At 45.3% G+C, this 25,832-nt stretch overlaps 1 protein-coding gene across 1 annotated transcript; it reads right to left on the bottom strand.

The window, feature by feature from the left end:
* Positions 1-17,513: 17,513 nt before the first annotated feature.
* On the bottom strand, positions 17,514-23,998 carry nptxra (neuronal pentraxin receptor a; the record flags this gene model as incomplete). Its single annotated transcript, XM_080512121.1, has 5 exons — positions 17,514-17,744; positions 18,460-18,639; positions 19,327-19,559; positions 19,911-20,193; positions 23,273-23,998. 5 exons carry the CDS (start codon positions 23,996-23,998, stop codon positions 17,514-17,516), a joined length of 1,653 nt encoding a protein of 550 aa, XP_080368247.1.
* Between the last annotated feature and the right edge of the window lie 1,834 nt (positions 23,999-25,832).

The following is a 25,832-nucleotide window of genomic DNA, read 5'->3' on the forward strand; positions in this document are numbered from 1 at the left end:
TTCACCACGATGATGTTTTTTGCACTTGTAAACTGGGGTAATCCCTGGATGTAATGCAGAGTGGAACCACTGGGATTTACTGATTAATTAAATTCATGCTCTGCTGTGCCCGAGTCGTGAAAGGATTTAATACATTCTCAATGGATTATAAATGTCAGTATGGACGGAATTGTTGAAAGTCTTTCTGAAATTATTTGCGCGTTTGGATCCAACTTGTGGCGGAAGGAAGAGCTCACGTTAAATGCTGCATTAAGTTTTTGACGTTTTTATTTTGAAGGGCACCTATAAAGTTTCACTTCATCCTGGAAGGAAACACATTGTGTTTAGATCTTCTTCCCACAGCCTACTGGACCACCGAATTGGCTATATTATATTGAGTATATTTGAAAATGTACCAGAATCAAAGCCGTGAGGCTCCTGGAGGCCCAGGATTGAAGGTGAAAGGCTATTTAGCTGCTATGGAAGCTGCATTGCCACTGCTGTTAATGCTGCAGAAAAGTGCTTTATGTGTGAATACTATTTATGTCCGTCTGTAGCACTCTGCCCATTGTTTCATATCGAAGGCATTAATATTTAAAAAGAGCCCGCAGTTTATATAGTTTCATTCTTAATAAAGGATAAACGGATTCTCACAGCATTGGGCCACTGAATGCCCCGAAGCATGGCTGAAAGGTGCATTTTGTTAATAAGTATTTTCAGCTGAGCAATAAGACCTAATGAGTATGTATGTGGAGAATAATCTAGCTGCTTTGTGTGTTTTCTTTTAGGATGTATATCTCATTAAAAGACGGATTAAAGCCAAAACGTACGGGCGTTTGAAAAGTAAACAGTTCGAATAGATGTTCATCTAATCACACCGAACATCTGCTGACACGCTGCAGAACACGTCGCTTTTGAAACGTTAAAAGCAACAACACATAGCTTAGCATAAGTGACAGAGGCACTTTGTCAAAGTGTTTGACCCTGGCGGCGAAGGCACCTTTGGCTGTGGAGGTAAACCTCGAGACGGCGAAGGCGCAGGTCATTTAAGGCCACGGCTTGAGTGTCGGGCTGGAAGTGAAACGGAGAGAGTGCTGAGTGGAGGAAGTGCGCAGACATAATCAGAGTTCATAGAATATGCACGCTGTGGTGTGGAGCTGAATTACATCATGACCCCCCCCCCCCCCCTTGCATCATCACCGGTCACGTCAGGGTCAGCTTCTTCTCAACGGCCAAGATGAGAAGATATGACGTCTGCTTTTCTGTTTCAAAACTACGGAGCCCCTCTGGTGACATTGGTGAAAAAAAATATTATTGCTTAATAACGCGTGGCCACGCGTTATTAAGCAATAATATTTTTTTTTCACCAATGTCACCAGAGGGGCTCCGTACAAAACTACAAAAAACCAAAAAAGGAAAAAATCTGCATCAAACTCTCACCATATTTGATGTGAAGGTTGTGTGTCAGCAAACTCACTGTAATCACGTATTGTAAATCTGCGTTGCTCTCAATTTCTTTACATCTTTCCCATTTAAAAAATTTTTTTTTATTGCCCTTCTCGCCTTGCTCCCGCACATAAAACACTCTGAAACGCTCCCATTCAAACACGGCGCCAGAATTCTTCAAAGCTTTGGATCTTCCCCTCACAAGCAGCCGCGGCTTTAATGCAGGTTGCTTGGAAACAACCCAGAATTTGGCGCCTAATTGGAGCGAGCGCCGCCGTCCAACAGGCGAGGGGGGGCGGCCGGCGACGCTGTTGTGCAAACTCAGGATAATTAGACAAAGTGAATTCAGGATCACATCTGGCACACAAGGAGCAGCGGGGAGACGACGGCATCATGTGGGGGGGGGGGGGGGGGTTGACCAGAGGAACCGTGTGTGGTTATGTAGGATTCTTAGCATCAAACTTATATATATATATATCAAGAGAGAGCAATAGAAAGAGAGACATTTAGGGTATATTCCAATGCCGAGTGTATGGAAGTCGTCTAAAGAAATCAATGTAAATCATCGACAAAATAAGAAAATACACTGCGTGTGTGCTCGAGTTTATACTATTAGAAATGTCGTCCTGCTCGGAGCACGCTAACGTTCAGGGAGCGTTCCGGTTTTGAGATCAAGACGTGTCACAAGACACGTGAGCTCACCGTTCAAGTGAAATCGCGTCGTATTCGCATTTAACGTTTTTACAACGACATTTAAAAAAAAACAAGAAACAAGAAGGCCGTTGCTCGGCTAATCCCCCGCCGGAGGGCTTTATGTTTTCTTACAAAGCCTAAGGCAGCACACTTGGTACACTAGAGGGTGTTCCATGGGTCCTAGTAGATCATTATGTAGAATCTGAAAGGTCTTCTTCATAAGCTATGTCAAAATACGTCTCCAGAGCCCAAAAGGTGTTTTTATGCACTTAGTGACCCTGTGACCTGATATGCAAATTAGGCCATGGTCACCATGGTGCCCCTTCTCCCCAGGTGGAGTGTCCATGTGTGAAGTTTGGTGACTGTGGGCCCAGGAACTGCTGAGAAATGAGGAGAAATGTTTATATGAAAATACATGTATTGTGCAACCATGACGAGCAAACTTCAGACCCTACCGATCTTCAAGGTCAAGGTCAGGTCACTTGGTGTACTGGAGGTTATCCCTGGAGTGTGTATCATGTGTGTATAAAATTTCAGAGCCCTAGCTCAAAAACCTAGGCCTCCAGAGCCCAAAATGTGTTTTTAAGCACTTCGTGACCCTGTGACCTACTTAATATGCAAATTAGGTCAAGGTCACCATAGTATCCCTTCCCCCTCTGAGATGTATCCACATGTGAAGTTTGGTCACTGTGGGCCCAGGGGTTGCCGAGATATAGGTAGAAACGTTCGAACGTACGTACGTACGTAGACTGTTTCAAGATCCCCCTTCGGGGCCTATCGGCCACGGCGGGGGATAAAAAAAAACCGATGTCCGTTTACACGGAAACGGCAGAAACGCCGACGGCGATGTAGTTATAGCGTGTCCATGCTGCCGCAGAGAAGAATAGCTTATAAAATGTAACCGTGGCGAGTAAACGCACATTTGTATGATCTGACGACAAAGTTGGTTTGTTTTTACCGGTGACCAAATACAAAACTAGCAAGAAAGCCGAGCCCAGATGTTTTAATCACGGCACGCAAAACTAGTCAAAATCTTCCTCGCCCAGCAAAATGATGTGCAAATGCCATTTGTGGACTTGAGTTCAGCGATCAGTGTCACGGAGGACGCCATTCTTGTTATTGTCCATCCTCTCATGCACGGAGCCCGAGCATTTTCAAACACAGCGGTTGCGTTTTCTCGACTTTTTACAGGGAGTGGAGTGTTTTCGAAAAGTTCCACCTTTGGGAGCCGTTTTCAGAAAGTGGCGTTCTAACGTCTCCGTGAAGTTTCACCTCACATGTATTGAAAGTTCCTCAAAGCGAACAGCGGACGAGTTGTGATCGCTGGAGATTATGTGAGGAACTCAGAAATGTGGTACAACCTCATAAAGTTATTTTTGAGGTGGAGTGACTCGTGTGTCACTTGGTAAAACTCTCTGTGGTTCTTCTTCCTCTTTGTGTTTAACCTACACAGGCCGTCTGAACGCAAGTGTGTGTGTGTGTGTGTGTGTGTGTGTGTGTGTGTGTGTGTGTGTGTGTGTGTGTGTATGTCAAATAAAAAAGAAGCGTTTCATCATATGTTTCCTGGTGTTTGATGTCATCGAGGGGCTCGTCTGTCTTTCGCTCATCACATCTCATCTCATCGTCTCATCTCTCCAGTTCTCCCTCTCACCTTTTTGCCATCACTTCTTCCCTCTGTTTTTTTTTTTTTTTTTACCTCCTCCAACTCGTTCCCCTCTTACTTTCTTTCTTTCCATCTTCACTCTCTTTCTGTGAGCTCAGAGGCCATAAGTCTTTGAAGGCATTGACTCCCGTGGCTCCGGCTGCTGCTGCACTCCCAGTATGGATGGGCATTAATATTTCATCCTGAGAGAGAGAGAGAGAGCGAGGGAAAGAGAGAGAGAGAGAGCGAGGGGTACAAAGAAAGACAAAGATTTGGAGAGGGGGAGAGAAAGCGTACAGATGGAGGTGAAGAGGAAGGCGGCGGGGGTTTGAAAGACGTGGGAGACGAGATGAAGAGGCGAACAGGTGAGAGCGGCGGGTGCAAATACAGAATTGGAAAATGGGAAAGAGATGGGAACAAGATGGAAAAAACTGAGAGAGTGTAGCAGAGGGGGTGGGAGGAGGAGGAGGAGGAGGAGGAGGAGGAGGAGGAGGAGGGTGAAACTACAGCGATGAAACTCATGTGGAATACCAACTGGAGCTACAGTGTGTTTGACACACAAACACTCGTTCACACGTGGAAACTCTCCGGAATCCAATTTTCTTGCATTTGTATTCACAGTTTTTTTTCTTCTTTTTTAAAAAAATCTCTCTCTTTTTCACCTGCACTCCTCCCACTCTTTCTCTCCATCTCTCCCTTTCTTGTATCCTCATCCATTTCCAAGGTGACAGCTTGAAAGATAATCTAATCTCGCTTCTCTCCACTGTGGACGATCTGTCATCTTGCTGCTCGTGAGGAGATCGTTGTTGTTTATCAACGCGACGCCGTGATGCGGTGGTCGGGTGTCACGAAGGCAATGAATCTAAGTCAGAAAATAAGGACGATGTAGGAAAACGCCCCGAGTCTGAATTATGTAAAAGACCGTTAGTCTGATCCAACGCTGTGAAAAGCTTGAAACAAGATGTTTGTATGTTCCAGGGTGTAATTCCACTCATGGTGATCGCCGTTGCTTGTGGCATGCTGGGAAGGAATACATGTGGTCATGTTTGATTTGTTATTTTCTGCATAATATAGTCAGTTCATTATGTAAAAAAACTCAATCTTTCATTGGGTTTTTTTCCCCTCTTTTCCCTGTTAAAAGCACCGAGAAACAACTGTGTTGTAATTGGTGCTATATAAATAAAGTTGAAGTGAATTGAACCTTCATGAAGCAGTGTTGTTTCCCCTGCTCCATAACCCACTGAACACAACGTGTACAGTATCAGCTATTCCAGGCAGTAAGGAGTTTATTTATTAATTTTTTTTAATTCTTATTATTATTGTTACAACACTATATTGTCTGCCTCATGACACATTTTTACTCCAACTGACTGGATTCCTAAATGTAGTGGACACAGAACACAAACCTTTCTGGGGCTACGTTTACACGTTAAACCTGGAGTCGCTTAAAATGCAACTTAAAAAAAAAAAAACAGCTTTGAAAGGACTCATTTTAGAAACATTGAGAGAAATGATAACTGAGATTTCCTAACTTTGAATGGTTATTGTATCAAAAAAAATGTTAATTGTATTTTTTTTTCATAATTTAATGCAAACGAGAGTTTAGATTGAGTTATAATTATCAATGCAAGGACAAAAAGAGTGAGATGCATTGCAAATGCATGATACCTGGCATAAAAATGATTATATTGTTGAACATTGAATCTCATACGTGCAACATCAGGAAAATTGCTTTTTTGCCACCAGAGAAAAATGTCTAAAGTGCAGCAGACAGATGCCGACAGGCGCACCGGCAGCCTTCATTACCTTCATACTTGCATTCCAGGTTGACCTTAAAAAAAGCTATTAATAACTCACACCTCATTCGGAATGCAGCTTTACTTACAAGGGCCACGGGGACAGTTTGACACCTCATCCTTCCTGCAGTCTCTTCACTCGCTGTTTGAAAAAGGCCTTCAAGGTCCCGTTATCGGTATTCAGATCAGCGGACGCCCCGACGCCTTAATGTACGGCGCTCCCGGCAGATTGCTCATGTACAACGGCCTTTTAGTTGTTCCCACGTTGACGACGTTGAAATACAGCGAGGTGGATATTCATGTCACGGCTCTCGTTTTAGAAACAGCCCGCCAGAGGTGCATTACAATATGTATGAACCGTTGAGGGAAATCCTTTTTTTTTTTTAGCCTGGCATTCTCTCAGTCCTTTTTAGTTTGAAGCCTTCTTCCACTTCTTTCTCTCCGCCGCACTGTCGCGGAGGATGTTCTCCCCCAGTTCTTTAGGTGACACCGGGAGCAGGATTATTACCAGGGGAGGTCAGAAGTCTCACGGCTCACAAACAAAGCCTCAGGTGTCCTGTGATAAAGCAATATCTCGGCCTTTGAAGGGGCCAGCCTGCAGCTCCATACAGCCACTGACCCTGGATCTGACAGCAACGTACTTCAGTCATGATGGGGATTTTTTCTTTTTCTTTTTTTATGACCCTTTCTCTTTGGACAAGTTTGCAACGACACGTACTTTCTTCCTCGGTGTCCGAGGTGTCAAACAAGTGACCCAGGGGCCAAAACCCACCCAGAAGTAGGTTCAATCCAGCCTGGTGGAAAACATTAAAGGAGACTTTGACTGTAATTTTTCAATAAAACAGTCGGCCGTCGCAAACTTTGATTGGCTGACAGCAGTTGGAAAAGGTTGAAGAGAAGATGGATGGGCAGAGGATCTAACCCAGGGGTCGGCAACCTTTAATGCTCAAAGAGCCATTTGGTCCCGTTTCCCACTGAACACAACACCCAGAGAGCCGCACGCATTTTATTTTGAAAGTCCCACAGGCAGACCATGCCAGGACGACACGACACACAAAACCTTCTTCACTGCTGGTTGACGACTTACAACTAATAAACTAAACTACATGAACTAAGCAACAAAAACACAATTACTACCAACACTACAAACCTAACATAACCCCCAATAGCTACATTTAAAACACCACAAACAGAAACTCCCATAATGCATTGCAGCTGTCGGCTCCTTTATTGCTACACATTATTAAAATGGAAGATAAATGTGGGAGATGTGGATTGTTAGAACCATGAGTGTGATGGTGTGTCTTTAATGTCCTGTAGTTGTTGTGAAATTCACTAGAATGTTCCGTCGCTCTCAACAAGTCTGCAATGAACCTCCTGGAACTGTGGGCTTTTACTGTGAAAGGTACAGGAAGCTCCCAGCTTCAGACACCAGTTGAGCCACTGTCATGACCTGCAGCCGCGATTCTACGTTCTTCATCCATTATTGTTGCGTAATGACGTCACATCGCTGCTCGTTCACAACCCGCCTACATTGTACCACTCTTTGTAGCGGGACTGCGCTCTGGGTGGCCTTGCCTCCTTACGTCCCTCCAGGATGAACTGCAGTGGGACTGAAGCTCCAGGAGCCGCAGTGGAGGGACCAAAGAGCCACATGCGGATTGCCGACCCCTGGTCTAACCGAACGATGACGCAAGCAAAATGGAACATTTTGGCCGATAATGCGCCGATAAACCACAATTTTTTAAAAGATTTGAGCTACTTGCAAGACCAAATACCTATAGTAGGGCTTCTTAAATGCCATAATTTATACCCCATATACAAACACTATATGACGGCGAGGCGTTGATGTAACCCACATATATCCTCTGTGTCGATGCTCATCGATACCTGATACTGGTATCGGTGCATCTCTAGCAAGAAATGCATCCGTGAAAGGTCGTTTATTACTGCTTCATTAAATGTATTGTTGGTGAAGTAAAAACAGAATCATGCCATATAAGTACAACAGATAATAGATATTTATACATGTCCATGTTTTGTGCATTGTTTCAGACTATCGTCACCGTTTGCCCGATATTTGTCAACCCTCCTCTAAACGACACCGGCTGATTCAAAGCATCTAACTTGATATTCGCCACATTTGAAATGTATGAATGTCTCCAGGCAGACTCTGCCGGTGCGAAACCTCAAAGCAGGGGGACGTGAAGGTACGGGGGAATTCGCGGGCGCGGCGGGAGCGTTTCACCACTGCAGTTCGCAACCCGTAACGCCGCCATATGGCTCCCGACTCGGCGCTGCAGCGGCGTCGTGTCGCTAATGCACGCTCCTGACTCCTAATTGATGACTTTTATTATGAGTGAGAGCGTGGTGCTGCCGGAGGAGCCATTACTCATGGAGTCGGCCCAAGGACGTGGGCTGTGTGTGTGTGTGTGCGTGTGTGTGCGTGTGTGTGTGTGTGTGCGTGCGTGTGTTTGTTTCTTGGCACCGGAGACAAGATAGCTGAGAGGACATATGAGGAGAGAGAGAGAGAGAGAGAGAGAGAGAGGTGGCTGAGGAGGTAAGGGAGTAATATTTAATTTTCTCGAGATATGGTTGTCAGCAAAAAGCCAAGAAGTGTGTGTGTGTGTGTGTGTGTGTGTGTGTGTGTGTGTGTGTGTGTGTGTGTGTGTGTGTGTGTGTGTGTGTGTGTGTGTGTGTGTGTGTGTGTGTGTGTGTGTGTGTGTGTGTGTGTGTGCAGCTCTTTCTTCACAGGGAGAAATTGATTTCCAGCAGGTGGCATGAAAAGCCCTTGGAGTATTTTTGCTCAGAAGATATTTGGAGGACAAACTACAAAACACCGAGGTGGATGCATTTTTAAACAGGCCTGTTTAGACACACACACACACACACACTTTATTTTAATAATAGGAAGTGATGGAGAACTTGAGGGAAAGAAACGAGACACCAGAAGAGATTTCTTCTCCTCCCTGTATGAAAATTGGACCTTCTCCGACTCTCGTGTTCTGACTGCTTGTCGGTTCACGTCCCACTCATCATCTGACACTCGTTCATCTCCAAAACACTTTTATTATCCGATTCCTTTCTTTATCTCTCTTCTTGCTTTCTCTTACCGCCGGAGCGCATAAACTGCAGAAAGAGTTTGGGGGCTGAATATAAATGAAGAGATTTATGGTTTGGTGAGCCATAACGGCTTGAACGTGGTGAAATTGAGAGAAAGACGAAATGAAAAATCCTTTACGATCAATACATCACAGAATCATTCTTCCCGGGAGACGCAGCTTGCTCACTGTATGAAAATGACAGCAGGTCTTTTTTTTTTTTTTTTTTTTCAATAATGTTCTTTTTATTCTTATAGAAATCGAACAAATCTCACAATTGCCGGTGATGCAGGAGAGGTGAGCCGTCTCAACGGGGGAGACGCCGCCAGCAGAACCAGACTGAGACACGCTGCTTTAAACGCTCGGAGGATAATGAAGAAAGAAAACAACGAGATTCAACACCGATACCACCGGCATCCCTCGTCCTCTCTCATGTTCGACTCACCAAATTGTATCGGGGCTCTTTTACGAGTTAGAGTGCTCTGTGTAGTATCGGACCCAATACCTGACACTAGTATCGGCATCGGTATCGGTATCGGTATCGGTGCTTCTGCGAAATCAGAAAACCTTCTGCGAGATGCAGAGATTGCAAAGTTCACGGTAACGAACGGTGACTTATAAATACCAAGGACAAGCTTCATACATGAAACGAAGTCCGTCCAACTGGGCACGGATGTAAGCGAATCTATGAAGAACACAAGTGCGCAACTTTAAACAAACACAAGCGCTCTGTGATGCCGATTAATTATTCGGCGACACGAATAAGTGACGGGACAAAGTAGACCGTCGCAGACGGGAAGGTGTGTTGGCGCTGCCGTCAAGAGAGCCGAGGATCTGAACTTCTGTGGACTTGAGTCACGCGCCGCCGCAAATTATCACGCATCCGCCCGCCTCCTCCGGGGGAAAAGTGCAGGAAACAAAGGTGCGGAACAAAAAGAAACTTCACATGAAAGTAATTAGAGACAAAGAGCGGGATCTTCAGGGAAATGTCACGGGGGGATTACGTCGGTGTGTGGATCACCAGGTGAAGTTTCAGGAAAGTATAGAAAGGCGCAGTCATCATAATTTGAATAATGCTGAGAGAGCAATTATATTTCCCAGGTATTACAAGGAGGAGTTTATATTATACAGAATATTCGAGTACAAAAATAAGAAGGACAGTCTGATTCACGTCATGAAAACTGAATATCAACAGTATTTTAGAGGATTCAGCTGTAGGAAATGATTCCTCAATAGCAATAATAGATATTCACAAGCTTCAGATGTATTCAAGCTGCTGTTGTTATTAAAAGCGTCGTGAAGACTCCTGTTAGAATGAATTCACAGCATGTGCACCAGTCGAAGGCTGCTGTCTTAATCACATCTTTCCGCTGCTCGTGGCGTTGGGATTATTTATAATGGCGTAAAAATGGAAGGCGGCTGCTGGCGTCAGTTACCGAAGAGAAAATCTGATTCATCTCACATGACACTATTAATCCAATAAACTACTAATCAGAGATTCTTTCATTGTAACATCCAGCGAGGATGCTAAGTAGCCTTTTATTTCTTTTTAAATGTATTTTTCTGCACTTGGTCTTTATTTAGCCTTTTGTTTACTCAGGTCAGCCCCGGCGAGATCAAAGACAGTGTGCAAGAGGAGCATGGCAGAGAATAGCAGCAGCAAAGAGGCTGAACAGTGACGCCGTCGCGCTCGTTCGGCAGCATCCACCTGCTCTCCAACCAGATTTAGACTCCTTGTTCACCTTCCCGTCGTCTCTTCACAAAGATGCTTCAAACAAGTCGCATCCGGCAGCAGTGGCCTCGACTTCAAAACCAACATAAAGCGTCTGAATTTAATCAAAGCTCAATTCTTCACGCAACAACCGTATATATTTCCCATAATGGAACAAAGCCAACATGTTTGGACGTGTAAAAACCTCCCGTCTGCTTGTGAGGGAGTGCCGGTGAGCGAACGAAGCCCCGGAGGATAGAGGACGGAGGATATGAGATGCAAAGTGGGTGACAAACACGGAGGAAGAGCAAAGCTCGTTCCTGTCCAGATGGAGCCTCCATGGGATCTCTGGACTCGCTGCGTGGAGAGTAATGATTCCGCTATGATACCAGGCGGGGGGAAGCGTGGGTGGATCACCTATTCTGGTTCAGGGAAGAAGAAGAAGAAAAAAAAATGATGAGGAGGTGGATTTAAACGGTTTCATACAAAGAAGCTGTTGTGATCATTGTCAAAATGACTCGGTTATATAAACAGAATAGTACTAAAGCTGGTGCTATTTCATTCAGCAGTCAGCTGCAGGAGGATAATATAAGACAATAATGCTTATTATTTACTCAATTTAGCACATGTCAAAGGGTTAAAATATGTAGTAAAAGTAGAAGTGCATTGTGGAGATTTCTACAGAATACACAACTTAGACGGGGTAGGTACATCATAGGATAACAAGTCGTGATTAGTGTGTGTTTGCAGGGAGGGACCAGCCGACGCCCACAGAGCTTCTGAAGAAACACCCCACAAATATCCACATTACATCACACATACAGTGACACGCGAGGGAATGTAAAACACGTGTTGTAGTTTGCAGCACAGATATGAAAGCGGCTATCGCCAATATTAACTTTCCAATTCCAGTAGCCCAGTGAATATTTACCTTGTTAAGGGAGTGTTTCTTCAGAGCAACACTTCGTTCTTACGATCAACACACATACAGAACCTCTCAGCTGAATATCTGCTCAAATGAAATGTCATCAGTGCATCTGTGAATGAGAGCCATCCTCTCATCATCTGGTGAACGAACACATTATATTATTTGTATTAAAAAAAAAGCAAACACACAGTCATATGATAAAGCGGAGTAAGGAACTATGTGCCATTTCAGCTGCCCCGAGTGAGAATGGGATGAACTCTCCCGTCATCTCCATGGATTATATTGAATCGCAATCTGTTCATGCTGAGATGAAACATTATGGATTAGATAGAGGGTTCATAAATCCACCCGGGTGGAATGTCATCTTCGCACCGTGGATGATACGCGATGTGCGCTAAAGATGGTCAGCCTGATAACCACGCGGGGATTTAACGTGGAGGTCACAGATTAAACCCGCCGCCTGGGCCATTTGCTGCAGGGCCGCACAGAAATCTTCACTTTGATCTTGCAGAGGCGACACCGAAAGCACCGGTCCTTCAGTTTGATGCCTTTGTTTTGAGGTGTTAAAACAGAAGAGAGAGAGAGAGAGAGAGAGAGATAGAAAAGAAGAAATAATCACGAGGAGGAGATTTGAATTAATGTGGAAGAATCACACATTGAATTTGTGTCTCCTCCCACGTCTCCTCCGCCGCCGGCGAGAAGAGAGAGGGAGAAATTAACAGCCGACAGGCTGCCAGGAGAGTTGGGAAAGTGTCTGTGACAGGCAGTTTTCGTTAAAGCTGCAGCAGGTGTGAGACACACAGCATCAACAGAGCCTTTAAGTTAGACGCATTACGTAACGCCGGAGCGTCTTTTTCACACGCATGATGTGGTTGGTTCCCCGTGACGCCTACAGGAATCCGAGTATGTACACAGACGTGTTTGAACTCGGCTGAAAGAACACAAAAAATAAAAATAAAAATGCACCTGAGTAATGCGGCTTTAACTCGTACCAGGGCAGGATTCGTCATGACTGAACACACACACACACACACACACTCAGATTCATGCTCATAGAGGCAACTTAGGGTCACCAACTCACCTCACATGCATGTTTTTTTGGACTGTGGGAGGAAAAAAAGGAGCAGCAACCACAGGGCAAACATGCAAACTCCACACAAAGGCATGGCCGGTGTTTGATTCTCACCATTAACCACCCGTCGTTCCACACAACCAAAATAAACACAGTCGTATCAACGTGTTTTCCCAGTTTGACCAGTTATTAGATTCTATCTTAGAGGAATCGACATTATGAGCAAAGGTCTAAAAGTTGTATTGGAATTTTAAAAAAAACAACTAAAAATAGTGCTTTTACTTTCCTCCAATCACTAGTTATTGTCTTTAATACAAACAAAACAAATACAACTTGTAACCACACACCAGTTTATTATGATGGAATTTGTCGTGACTTTCACCTCAGAAAAGTGGACGTTTGTAAGAATTACACACCAGAACCATGTGAATATTTTCTCAAGCACGGCCTAAAGACAAACGTCAGCGTAAAATGGAGTCGTCATCAGCGTACGCTCCAACATTGTTCGGTCAGCGACGGCGGTTTTTCTCACCCTGCCGCTCGGTAACGAGGTTAATGGGATCTTAAGTGCACTGAGATGCGAGTTGTGTGCCGTTTGGCACGAGCTGGAGAGCCGCTGATTGACTTAAGTTGTAAGTCTGTTCCTAAAAGAGGGGATTGCGTGAAGGGATGACACTGATCTGCCTCTCATCCGCTGGAATGGCCGAGCAGATTGACACACGCCAATTACGCGGCGCGGATTGACTTTGCCCTCTTCCTCTCGACGTTGAACCGCAGTTTCGTAGTGCGCGGGCTCAAAAGACGACTGGGACAATGTTGTGTGACTCGTGTCTCGAGGCAACGAAGCAAAAACAAAAGGATTTTTGTTGTTAAATCCCCCCCTTGTGGCGTTGCGTCTACACGGCTCTGGTATCCGGGCGCCTTCCAGCGTTTTGGGCGCCGCTTCCAATCACATTGGTGACAATGGCAAGACGGGAGACGGCAGTGGTTAAAAAGTCAGGACGACACGCTGTGTTTTCGTCTTCTTTCTCTCTGTAAACACGTCTCGGCTGAAGAAATGCAGGATTTTGGTAAACGACAGGAGGAGGAGGAGGAGGAGGAGGAGGAGGAGTGAGAGGAAGGTGAGAATACATGACGGACTAGAGGTGGGAGAGCGAACAAAGCGAGAATTAAATGTTTGGTTTTAACTCGTACAAATGGGAGATGCAGCGATTACACAACGTCCCGACGGGAATAATTGTGTAATTTCGAGTGGCGTCATTGTTCCGCGTTCGATCAAGAGTCAGAAACCACACAGACTCTTCAGTTAGACGCCGTCACGCTGAGTCACAACAAATTTGCTTCAGTGGTCTTTGACATTTTTAACTTTGCATGAACCCTAACCCGTTTACAATGCCCAAGTAGGAACTTTCCCACTTCCCGGTCTCAAATGAGAGGTTTGTTTCAGAGGAGGACTTCAGGATCGCAGACACCGCTGGAGGTGGAACAGAAATTAATCTTTGTTCTGTGCAACAAAAAAAAACCCCAAATGATCACAGGTGATAATCAATGAGTCACTGGAAAGCAGGAACTTCAGACTGACACAGAAGAGAGCTACACACACCGAGGCACAGACAAGCCAACAACCAGAACACACAGAGGGAGGCCAATATATAGCAAAGCCACCAGGTGAAGACAATCACACACTCAGGCACAGCTGAAAGACATCAGGGTGGAAACAACGATCCGACACGAGGATGGGAAGGCGGGTCTTTATAAAAAAATGGATATTTCCCCTCTACATTTACAAAAAAATATCTTCGTTTACACTGATCTGGAGATACACCTTGGTCAGAGCTACTATGGGCATGCCAAGCCTGTAGGGGGCAGTGTAACGAGATAGCCGGTCATAATAATAATCGTGACATAAATCTGCGACTCCCACCATTTAGATGCAAACTGAGACAACAGAGTTCTTTCAAAATCTTCTATGTGGCCAGAGTTTTCAACAATCATGGTTTATGGTGACTCGCAGCTGCGTTTATCTGTAAACGCAAGGCCCAAAATGCAAGGCAGAGGAATATCACCTGCATCACATTTAAACGTGGCCTGAGGCGATGTTTACACCACGTTTTCAACTGAAAACACAAAACCTTCATTGTGTTTTTGGTGCTTGCAGATTTATTTGCGATTTAATTTTCAATGACTCGACAGCCCTGTTTTACTTATATTTGAAATACATAAACTTTCATAGAAACTCACGAGGCTGATGGGTCTGCCGAGAATAACCAGGGACATAATGATTCCCCCAAATTTCCATTTCGGCCAGAGAAAAGTAAAAAGACTTCAGTGTTCTCGCCTATAAATTTGCCTATGATTTAAAAAATAAATAAATGAATAAAATGTGGAAAAACAAATCTGATTGATTATCTTGTGGCTCAACAAGCCAGTCGGAGAGCTCTCATAGCATTACTGCCACACTCGTGCGCTGGCGTGTCCTCAGAATAAAAGACAAGCTCACATAATCTCTTGTAGACATCATTTATTCATCGTGAAGCTGTTACATAATAAGAAAAATCATCACATTCTCCTGCGTCTGAAAATTCAGACTTCAATAAAGATTAGAGGTTAGAATACGGCACATATGAAGAACGAGACAACACCACAACAAGACGTGGACGCACAGCATACAAACAGCCACGTGGAAATAGACACATACCAATGCATTCGTTTAAATTAAAAAAGAAAGAAGGAAAGGGTTGTAGTAAGCTTCCACTGTCAGGAGACATAATTACGCCGCACTAATATCAAAAAGCCCCCAAAAAAAGCTCCGGCCAGGAACAGACGCAAAGCATGACGTAGAATATAAACACCCGGAGGCGTCAAAGACACTGGAAGGCACAACAAGATAGATTTTGACCTGATTCAGCATCAGTTTGGCGGCACTGCACAGAAGTTCAAGTAATGCTTTTTAAATCTCTTATCAAACGTTCTAAATCTTTAAAAAAAAACAACAACAAAATGACCAGGGAGTTTCATAGAAATACAGACGCTCAATTAGATCAAAATATCTTGCCGTGTGAGGATAATAATGTGAATTATTTTTTTTATTTATTTTTTTTTAAATACGGGTACAAACACCCTGACAGGCACTTTCCACTAAGGATAGTTTTGTTTTTTTTTCTTCATATTCTTCAATGCAGAGGAGAAGCAAATTGTAAATAACTGAAATCAACTATTTGCATCATCACCATGTCTCATACAGCAAATAAAACTTGTTTTTTTTTGCAAACTACATCAAGGCAGGTAACAAACAAACAGTACAGTTCATGCATGGAATGTATTTAGGCTGGGAAGAGTTGGGAGAGGTTTGCAAGTTGTCGATTTTCACCACACGATATTACAGCATGGTGTCGCGTATAAAAACTGGGGAGAGGAAACAGTCGAGGTTTAAGGAATAATATCAGTCTGATGGCTCCTTCAGTCGAGAAAAGAACATCAAATGCACGATCTGAGTTTGTCTGTTTGGAGAAACGCGGTTAATGAATGGAAAGACACCATTAAAAACAGCCTCCTATACAAAAGAAGCACCGTCCAAAATCTCCTGACAAACATGATGCAGTTAAAAGTACATGACGGATACATCATGCAGAGTCGAAAACAATCCCATCCATCTTTGTATTCCTCTTTCATCATCTTTTCCCCTCAAGTTAATACTCCCCCCCCCCCCTCCACCGTCTCCAGCAGTTTCCAGCACCTCACCTGGACTCTAAAGTCTAAAAGCTGTCACAGCCCTTAATGAAGTCCCTCGCCGCTCATGTGGAGGGATTTCAGCCGGCTTGACGCGACTCGTGGTGTTCAGAGAGGAGAGTCGGCCGTCTGAGGCTCACAACAAGACGAATTTATCACGTCGTGCTCCCGGAAAAATAAACAGGTAATGATCACTTCTGCTGGTCTGATCAGCAACGAGGGCAAATCCAAATATACACCATCAGTGTGGTCAGTGGAGCACAAACACCCCAAATAGTGAGACTGTCCAAAGTTAAAAAAAAAAAAAAAAGTTCTATTTATATCTAAATGTGCAGAAGTCCAACAGACATCCATAATGTCAAAAATAACATTATTTATTCACTTAAAGATCCTTCTTTTACTTGTGCTTGACTCTGAACAGGAAAAAAAAGAAAAAAGAACCTGAACTGAAGACATTTAGTGTTAAATAATGTGATAAGTACTAAGGTGCATTTCACTTATGGACGTAAGTCTTATGTGACACTAAAAGAACTAATTTCACTGGCAAAGTGAGCCAGATGCTCGTCGTAAATGCAAGGTTACTGTGAATGCGCGTGTGATATCGTGTCTTCTCTGCAACTCTCAACAAATGCATTCGAGGAAATGTTTGAACTATTTATTTAAGTCGTCCTGTTAGGATTTTTGTTTTTATTTCGGTCAAAAAACACATAGATTTCCTGTAAAATTTTATTGCTGCTTGCCGTGTATAGGTAATTTTCTGCTGGTAATTGTAAGTATTGATTAAAATGACAAATATAAAGCTTTTTTTTTTTAAGTTATCATCATAAGCATCAGTAAACTGCCATTCTTGTATATTGTAATAATACCTGGTGCCATGTGGTGGTAGATTATTATTTATTATATGCTGTATGCATGAGCTCTTCCAAAGTATATATCGAATGTTGAAAACGGTGGTTGGATTTTTATTAATAATCAGGATCACAAGCTTTCTGGAAGGTGCAATGTTTGGACTAACTTCCCAAATTAAAATTAGTTTTTCTAAAGAGCCTGTTTTTTCCGGTTTTACCCCACTGATGATGTGTTGCAATAATGATCCTGCTCTGAAGAACAATCAATAGTACTCTAGTTTATTATGGATCCCAAAACATACTTTTATCCATACAAAACACTAACGTTTGTTTCCTTATGAAATATGTGGCGCTAACAAACGTTTGACCAGGTTCGTGTTGCTCCGTTCTCCAGTGGACGTCCTCAACATGAACTATTGTGCTGTTGGTTTGATGAAGTCGCTGTGAAGCCTCTAATATAAATATAAAGGAGTACATTTCTTCCATTCTTTTTTTTTTTTAAATTCCATCCCATGCCACAAAGAGTTTCAGACGATGTCAGTGTTCAGTAAATAATCGCCTCTTTCAGTTACTGAGAGCCCCTGCTGTGTTTGCTGCACGGCTCCCCGGGGTCTTTGGTCGCGCCGCCGTACACTTCCACTCCGTTCTCCGTCCAGGGCGCCACGCTGCCCTGGCTGACCCGGCCGCAGCGAGCCAAGCTGGCCACCTGGCTCGGGGACAGGACCCGGCTCCAGACGCCCACCTGGGAGAGCTCGCCGACCAAAGCCTGGGAGGAGTCGAACCCTCCGCCCAGGGAATCCTGGGAAAACAAAAACCGCCGTCAACTGGCTGTACGATTGAAGCTTTGCGGCCTCAGGCAAAGACTGTGGACTTGTTTATGTGGACGATGAAGAGGACGCCGTGGAAGGTGACCAGTATGAAAACAATACAATGCTGCTACTGTGCACGAACGCCACGGCAGGGGCAAATAGTTCTTCTGCACACGCACGAGTGGAACGACAATAACGGCGATGGCGGCCTCGGGTGTCATGACTCCATATTCTCCTGGGACCTGCGAGTTTTATAGTCACCGGTAACAACAATCCAACTTCCTCGTCTTTCCATATGAATGTCTGCCGACTCCCCGTTGTCGTGGAAGTGTGCGTGTGGTTTCATTGCAAACGCGAACAGCAGCACCCACTAGTGGCCCGACATGAAAACGACGTTGTTTTCAGCCTTGCTGCTGCTGAACACAGACGTCGTTTTCAAGATGTCGTCATGTACATGCAAACATTTGTAAACGGGGGCCTGAGCTCACTTCCGATAAGCCTTCGCGTGCAATTAATCACATTTCAACAGTTCTTTCACGAGTGCATTCATGCATTTATCCTCCACTTGTGTTTATATTTGATAGTGAGGCCGGTAAGTGAGCAGCTCCACAGCTGCGGCAGGAGGCGAAGGACTATTAGTGCTCGCAGTGCCGCAGTCAGCAATCGTCGATTTGTCTTTTTCGAGCTCTGGTGTCTGGCGTTCACCTGCTCTTGCCCGAGAACGAGGACTCCTCCCGGCCTGATGTGGTGCCCGGCGGCCAGCCCGTGGCCCTCGCCCCTCAGCTTGCCCCCCTGGTAGGCCTGCCACGCGCCTCCCTTCTGGGTCCAGCTCACACAGATGTGCTGCCAGCTGCCCCTGGACAGGTTGAGAGGCAGCTGTGCCACCTGGGAACGGAGAAGCGAAAGAGCGGCTGGGATGAAGCGCATGTCTGGTTTGTCTGGAGCGTCACGCTTTCGACGGGAAAAGGCAACTCGCGTCGATTATTTGCACAACAGAGATGCAGCTGTGCAGCCGTGGAGTTGATATCCGTCTCTCTGTGAGTCTCCGGGGTCCAGACTTTACACCACATTCACACAGACCCAAAGACACCGAGCTTCCTCCAAGGACACACAATTCCCCCCCTCAGGCATCTATTACCATAATGACTCCACTAAATCCCACCTAACGCCACTGCGCCGTACTACACCGCCCTGCAAGGCCCCGCAAGGCCCCGCAAGGCCCCGCAGTGCTGACAAGGTGATGCCTTAGTTTGTCATTCCAACATGAATGAGGCCATTCAGCGCATCGACTAAATTGGCCCCTTTATTTGATGTGTTCGGCTTATTTGTATGCTAATGTGGAGCACTTCCTCGTACCTAATGGGGACTGGGGAGCCTAATCGAGGCTATAATGTTTGTCGTGTACTGTGCAAATGGTACAAAATCACAAGGAAGGTGGAGCATGCAGAAAGCAAGCAGTGACGATTCTTTAAAGATGAGTCTGGGCTCGTCGTGGCAGTACGGCACCGTCTCCACCGACGGTGTGTTCCTGAAGTCGTCCGGTCTATGTCCGTGTCCATGTTTGTGCAGTACCTTGTCATTGATGAGCAGCTCGGCGGGCGTCCGCAGACCCTGCAGGAGCACCAGCTCGTTGGGCTGCTCGGCGACGCCGTAGGACAGAGGCGTCCCGATGCCCGCCTCCGCCGGCCGCAGCCACAGGCAGGCGGTGAAGGCCCGCAGCTTTGGGATGGGGTGCTTCACCACAGCGTACATGTGGGGCGTTCGCGTCGGGAAGGACAGTCTGTAGCCTTCTGGGAAGGAGTGACCTGCAACACCTTGAAGAGGGGGGGGGGTCAGGTCAGTTGAGAACCAGCTCTCGCTTGCGATGACAACCTGTCCGAGAGGCAGAAACTAATATAAACTTCCATGCAAAGAGGAGAGCGAAGTAAATGACGAGTGTTGATGAAATGAGAAGCGACCCAAAGGAGGTACGGCCTGGAGGTACGACTACACCGATGAATCTACGAGACGGTGATTTGAGTTGTGAATTTTCCCGGCAAGAAGTGACACAGAGTGCAAATAACATCATTCCTCGCGTCAGTTTAATAAACATCCTGCACTTGAGTCTATTAATTGTTAAAGCCTGCATATTAACCGACTCTTCCATAACACCTCACCTTCCTCCAGCCCCGAGATCCGGTGGTGTAATTTATTGATGCCCTGGTCGATTTCCTGCCTGTGTTTCTCGGTTTCCAGCCTCAGGGCTTTTCTCTCTTTCTCCAGCAGCTCTATCTTTCTCTCCAGCTCGCCCTCCAAGTCCTCCATCCTCCAGGGCCCGTCACCGCCGGCCCCGCGGCCGGGACCGGCCAACCTTTCTGGGCCGCCAGACGTCCCGCCTTCCTCTGGCACTCCGGAGGTGCTGCTGTCCGTCTGGTTGTGCGGAAATGGGCCAATGTCTGACTGCAGAGGAGGCAGACGGAAAAGTGGTTCACAGTGAATTTTGCAGCCTGAAGACAATACTTTGCCCACACAAGTTTTTTTTTTTGTTTTTTTAACTTATATCCAAACATGAGTAGTTTAAACAATACAGCGTCTTTATCTTGAATTGAGCCACTGAACAGCATTAGTTTTTATAACGTGCACGCTGCATGCAGACGTAAAAGAGGCTCCTTAGATCCAATTAATAATTGATTTCTCGGAAACATTCCTCTACGCCCTGGGACAAACCAAAGGGACTGATTTAATTAGGCCTCGCAATGATGTAGTTAATTTCTCGTCTTTGCCTTTAAGGAATTTGTTGGCATTTTGAGAAACACGAAAAACTGGTGGTTTTTGTCAGGGTGTATCTCCATCTCACGTTGCCAAGCACCTGGACAGAAATAGTACCAGACACCTACAAACATGCACAAAAAAAAACAAAAAAAAATCAGGTTAAAGCTTTTCTCTAAAAAGTATTTCTCTAAACTTGATGTTATTCCTCCTTCAAATTCAACCTCATAGCTGTGACACAGTTTAACTTGTCACAGCGAGCAGAGAATTGACGCCATTCTGAGTTTTAAGTATCACTTTGCAGTGAAGAGTTATGCAATAAAAACAACAACAACGCATTGTGGTACAACTATGGGAGGGAAGAGACAATTTCAAAGCCTTTTGTTGGTGTTGGTGAAAAAAAACCCCACTAAAATTGTCTTTAACCATAAACAAAGCCTTGGGACCGTCCCAAATCAAATCAATCCCAAATCTCACTGCTTCTTTGAATTGCACATGAGAAAGCGGACGGGCTGCCAAGAGGATGGACGCCTCCAGCCAGCGACAAACTGCCAGACTCGCCTGCATGACGCTTGACTAAGTAGAAACTTGACCGGCAGCAGATGTCAAAAACTTTGCATTTTTCCATTTAATAAACCAAAAACCAAACTTAGTCTGGGGTGAACAAAGGAGAAAAGTGAAAATTCTCTCTTTGCATAAGAAAGCATACGTGAGGATTTAGTAGGAATAATGGAAATTCCTGTTAAGATAGAGGATTGATGCTGTTTTTCAATAAAACATTATCAATTCATTATTTATCTGAACATCAGCAGAGAGTTGTGGTTTTGTGTGTGTTGTGCAAAGCAAACTAAAAATGTTTCTGTGCGCATGATAAATGATCCACTGAAGGATATTTTTTGATATTTCTGTTGTGGAGCCTGCAGTTAAACTCCAAGGTTACGTAGATTGATGCTTTATCAGCCCCAAGGGAAACTCAAGGACGTGGATTGATGCTCAACATTTCTTCTAGGAAAGCTATCAAAATTGCAAAAGAAACTAATATACGCGTAGGTCGTTCTCATTAGTGGACCATGTTTTCGTTATACAGCTTTCAATTTGTGGAGAACATGAAAATATATACGTTTAAAATGTGGTTTGTCTCAAAAGAGCCCTTTGCATTAATCAATCACGACACTAAATCTGTCTAAATACTAAATAACTACTATTATTATTTTGTGATTTCAGTCATCCTGCACACGTCTGATGGTTTCGTCATATTTTCACTGTCAGTGGCAAATTTCTTCCATTTCAGTTTCTCGTAGGGATTCTGGTTTACGTTTAATCTGATTTAACATCTGACGTGTTTATTCCTGCTTGATGTTATATTGAACCTCCGGTCCTGATTTGAATGCCTCTTGATGTGGAAAAACAACAAATCAGATGGTAGTGCACCTTTTAATCTACTGACAATCTTTATGGAAAACATCAAACGTTGGCTTCATCAAATGCAAAACGTTGTTTAGATAACACGGTTTAAGAAACGCTACCCTTTCACTCTCATTTCCTGCTCATTGCTGCAGATTTGGGAGCGCGTCCTTCCACCACAGGAGTCTTGCATCGTGACTAATGGTCTCGCCAGACTTTGTTCCTCACGTTTAAAAAACAACGGGCAAAAACATGTAACGCAGCCAAGTGTTCACGGTGCTGCTCTTTCGAGCAGAGAGGACTTTTAGCCGGAGTATGGAGGCTCTTCTTCTATCCGGTGTGAACATCACACGGTGCAGCTGAAGGAGGCCGAGAAAACGTGACTTGGAAAATAGCAGAAGTGATGGGATGAGAAAAACACACGGTCCTTATTGATTAGTTACAGCATCACTCAGAGATCAGTGATGTCTTGTGGCACCGGGGGGGGGGGGGAAACGTGTGTGAGAGGGATTCTTACATTTATAGATTGTGAAGTCGTCACGCAACCGGCAAGATATTATGGAATAATAAGAAAAATAGGAACAGAACAAAGGAAATGACCCACACAACCATGTCCTACATAAAGAGCTCCAGAATGAGGAGTACTACACTGCAGGGAAGCACGCTCACTCCAGTTTTTCAACCAATATAGGCACCTCATACAATATTTATGGTATTTCTTCAGCCAAAAATGAGGTTATACATCATCTGGATGTGGTCAGATTTCTTTCACCCTCTTCTCTCTGCTGCTCTCGCCTCGTTGTTTATTTGTCTTTCTTTAAATGTGACATATCAGTCTGTCTTCTGAGGGACCTTTCCAAAGCAATCAGCTCATGCATCATTGAGGACATTGACACTGAACAATTAGTATAGAATTAGATGTTATAGGCGTCGTGAATGCAGGACTATCACTAACAAAAGATTGGTGACAGGGTGAAGAGGGACATGACATCAGCTTTTTGTTTTTCTATCTGGCAGCTGTAACCCACAAGACCTTTTTGGTAAACTCACTTGTTCTCATTCAAAATTAAACACCATTGCTTTCATGAACCACTCATGCCCAGAAAGCCTAAGAGGGGCTTTAGAGTGAAGCGAAGCCCGATATAGCCTTGAACTCCGCTGATCGTTACAGACAAACGTGACCGGAGGAGATCACACATATTCAAATCAGACTAATGAACCACCACTGGTGCTAAATCTTACAGGACCTTCTTCTTCATACCTCCAAGCTTCCGCCACTTGGGGGCTGAGCGCGTCTCTCTGGGATTAATTAAGCCGTTTGTTGGGTGTTGGATGATTTATGCGACTCTGTTCTCGTCTGCCCTACCTCCAGCTTCTCGATGCGGTCCTTCAGCTGAGTGATGGCTTGCTCCAGCTCGTCCACGGCTCTGACAGTGAGGAAGTGGACGCCGTCGTGCGCGGACGCTGGACCGTCCCGCACCATGATGCGCTCCAGGTGCGCCCCCTCCATCTCCTCACCCGGCGCGCCTTTGGCCCCGCGCAGCCCCGCGGGGCTCCTGCGTCGGTCCGCGGCGCCGCTCCGTCCGTCCAGACCCTTCTCGCACTCGGAGAGTTTCCCCGTCAGCTCCCTGATGGTCCTCTGGTCCGTCAGGATCTGGTCCTTCTGCTGCAGCACCGTCTGCCGCAGCTCCTCCGCCCTGGTGCGCAGGTAGCCCCAGTCCTCCCCGGCGTACAGCGACGGGTCGTCCGCTTGTTGCTCAAAGTTTTTGGGGTTGCACTCCCCGGCGGGGATCGGCGTGCAGATGAGGCGGCTGACCGTCGGGTCGTGCCCGGTGAGCCCGGTGACTCCGTCCAGCCCGCTGAGCCCGATGTTGAAAGTGGGCAATTCCGAGTCGGGCGTTTCAGAACCATGGAGAGCGCCCAGGGAGCCGGCGCGCGCGATGGAGCCGCCGGAGGCGGCGGGCTGCGCCGCGCTGTCCGGGTACAGCGAGTGGTTGTCGGCTGCCGGCTGCCGGTGCGCCGCGGTGGCCCGGGAGGATCCGGTGTGGACGGCGGCGATGATGCAGATAACAGCTCCGATGAAGGCCACCATCCCGGCGGCCAAGATGATAACGATGAACTTCAGGGTGGCGGCGGGCGCGATCGATTAGGAGGAAAAACCCTAAACAGTAACACTCCGGATCTGCAGGGGAACTATGCGAGCGACACAACAAAACCGAAAAAGTCGCAAGTGTTATGTAAAAATTGAGTAAAAATAAAAAATATAAATGAAAATAAATACAAAAACAAAACACTCCTGTCTATTTCCTTTTTCCACAGGGACGAGCGATTAGAAAGTGAGAGTTCCGCACCATCATTGAGTGATGATGGAGTCAACACCAAACATCTGAAGCAGAATGTTAAACCTCCTCCCCCCGTTCAGCGCGCATGTCCTCGGTTCTCAGGCAAAATACAGCCTGTTAATACAGAGAGAGAGAGAGAGAGAGATGAAGTTATACATGGAAACACACACTGCAGAACAAGATAACTCCTCCTTCCCTTCAGCCAATTGTGTCCATATAAAAAAAAAAAAAAAAAAGCCATTCATTCTTCGCTGCCATTGAGCGGTGATCTGTGTCGCTGCGGTCAAGGCTGAGTGAGATTCAACATGTTCTGCTGGGAAAGAGCAGTTTCTCGCTGCTCCCAGCTTCCAGTGAGCAAAGCAGGATCCCGGGAAGATGGTGAGCGCGTGCATAACAACCAACGTTGCATCAGAAAATTAGTTTCTCCCCCCCCCCCCCCCCCCCCCCCCCCTCTCTCTTGGTTCAATATTTTCCAGCTCAGCAGCACATCATAGGCAATCTCTGCAACGTGATGTGTGGATAGCCATAAGTCAGCCCCAAGGCTCCCCGTGGAGCAGCTTTACAGCAGCAGAGATGACAGAATCATGACTCTGTGTGTGTGTGTGTGTGTGTGTGTGTGTGTGTGTGTTTTCCCCCTCGCTCGCCTTGTTAAAACAGGAAAAATAAACCATGCAAATCACACGGTGGTGCAAACACATTAATTAAAAGAGGGAGAAACACAGAAAGACAAACAGGTGTGTGGGGAGAGGAATAAAATAAATAAATCAAATGAATAAATCAATCTTCACAGGAGGAAACTCCCAGCCCGACGGTGTGTTTGAACTCAGTAGTTGCGATGTGCATTCTCTCTCTCTCACACACAAAGAAACAAAGGGGATTTCAGCTAAGACCTCTCAAAGTCACCGGCTCCGAAAGCCGCAACTTAAGATGGGCTAAGGAGGCGATATGTGTGCAGCAGAAATAGCTCGAGCTCTCAGGCTTCACCGGGAGACCGGAATAGTAAAAGATGTGGTTAAGTACTCCTGCAGAGATGGAGGATGTGAAATATATATACATATATATATATATATACCAACCAGAGAGGTAAATGACACTGATGCCCGAGCAAAGCACATTTGTATTCACTGTGGAAGCTAAATGCTTCTGGTGGTATTTGGGCTGCAAACAGCTCTGCTGCAGTGGAGCACAGTTGTTTTCCCCCAAAGGTTGCAGCACTAATGGCCCTAATCTTGCCTGTTGGACTTTTTTCGACTCCCAATCCAACAAACAAGTAAAAATAAAAAAGAAGAAGAAGTCATTTTTGGTATTTACATGGGCTCAATACTCCTTGTCATGTTCCATTACTTCCAATTTATATAAACCCAATTTTAAATGTCAGTCTCGGCAGAGGAATACATATTGACATACATTGCTGATCTGTTCTGTCTATAAATTATTTAGTTTGTCTCTGTGACCAGAAGATCTGTGAGCTAAATTCGCCATTAAAGTGTATTTATTTGCCGAGTTGTTAAGGCTTTAACGTTTGTCTGTGTTGGGAATATGCTGGCCCACATTTTCCACAGGGTTTTTTTTTTATCTGAAATC

The sequence above is a fragment of the Blennius ocellaris genome (genome assembly GCF_963422515.1).
Source record: "Blennius ocellaris genome assembly, chromosome: 16".
Lineage (NCBI taxonomy): Eukaryota > Metazoa > Chordata > Actinopteri > Blenniiformes > Blenniidae > Blennius > Blennius ocellaris.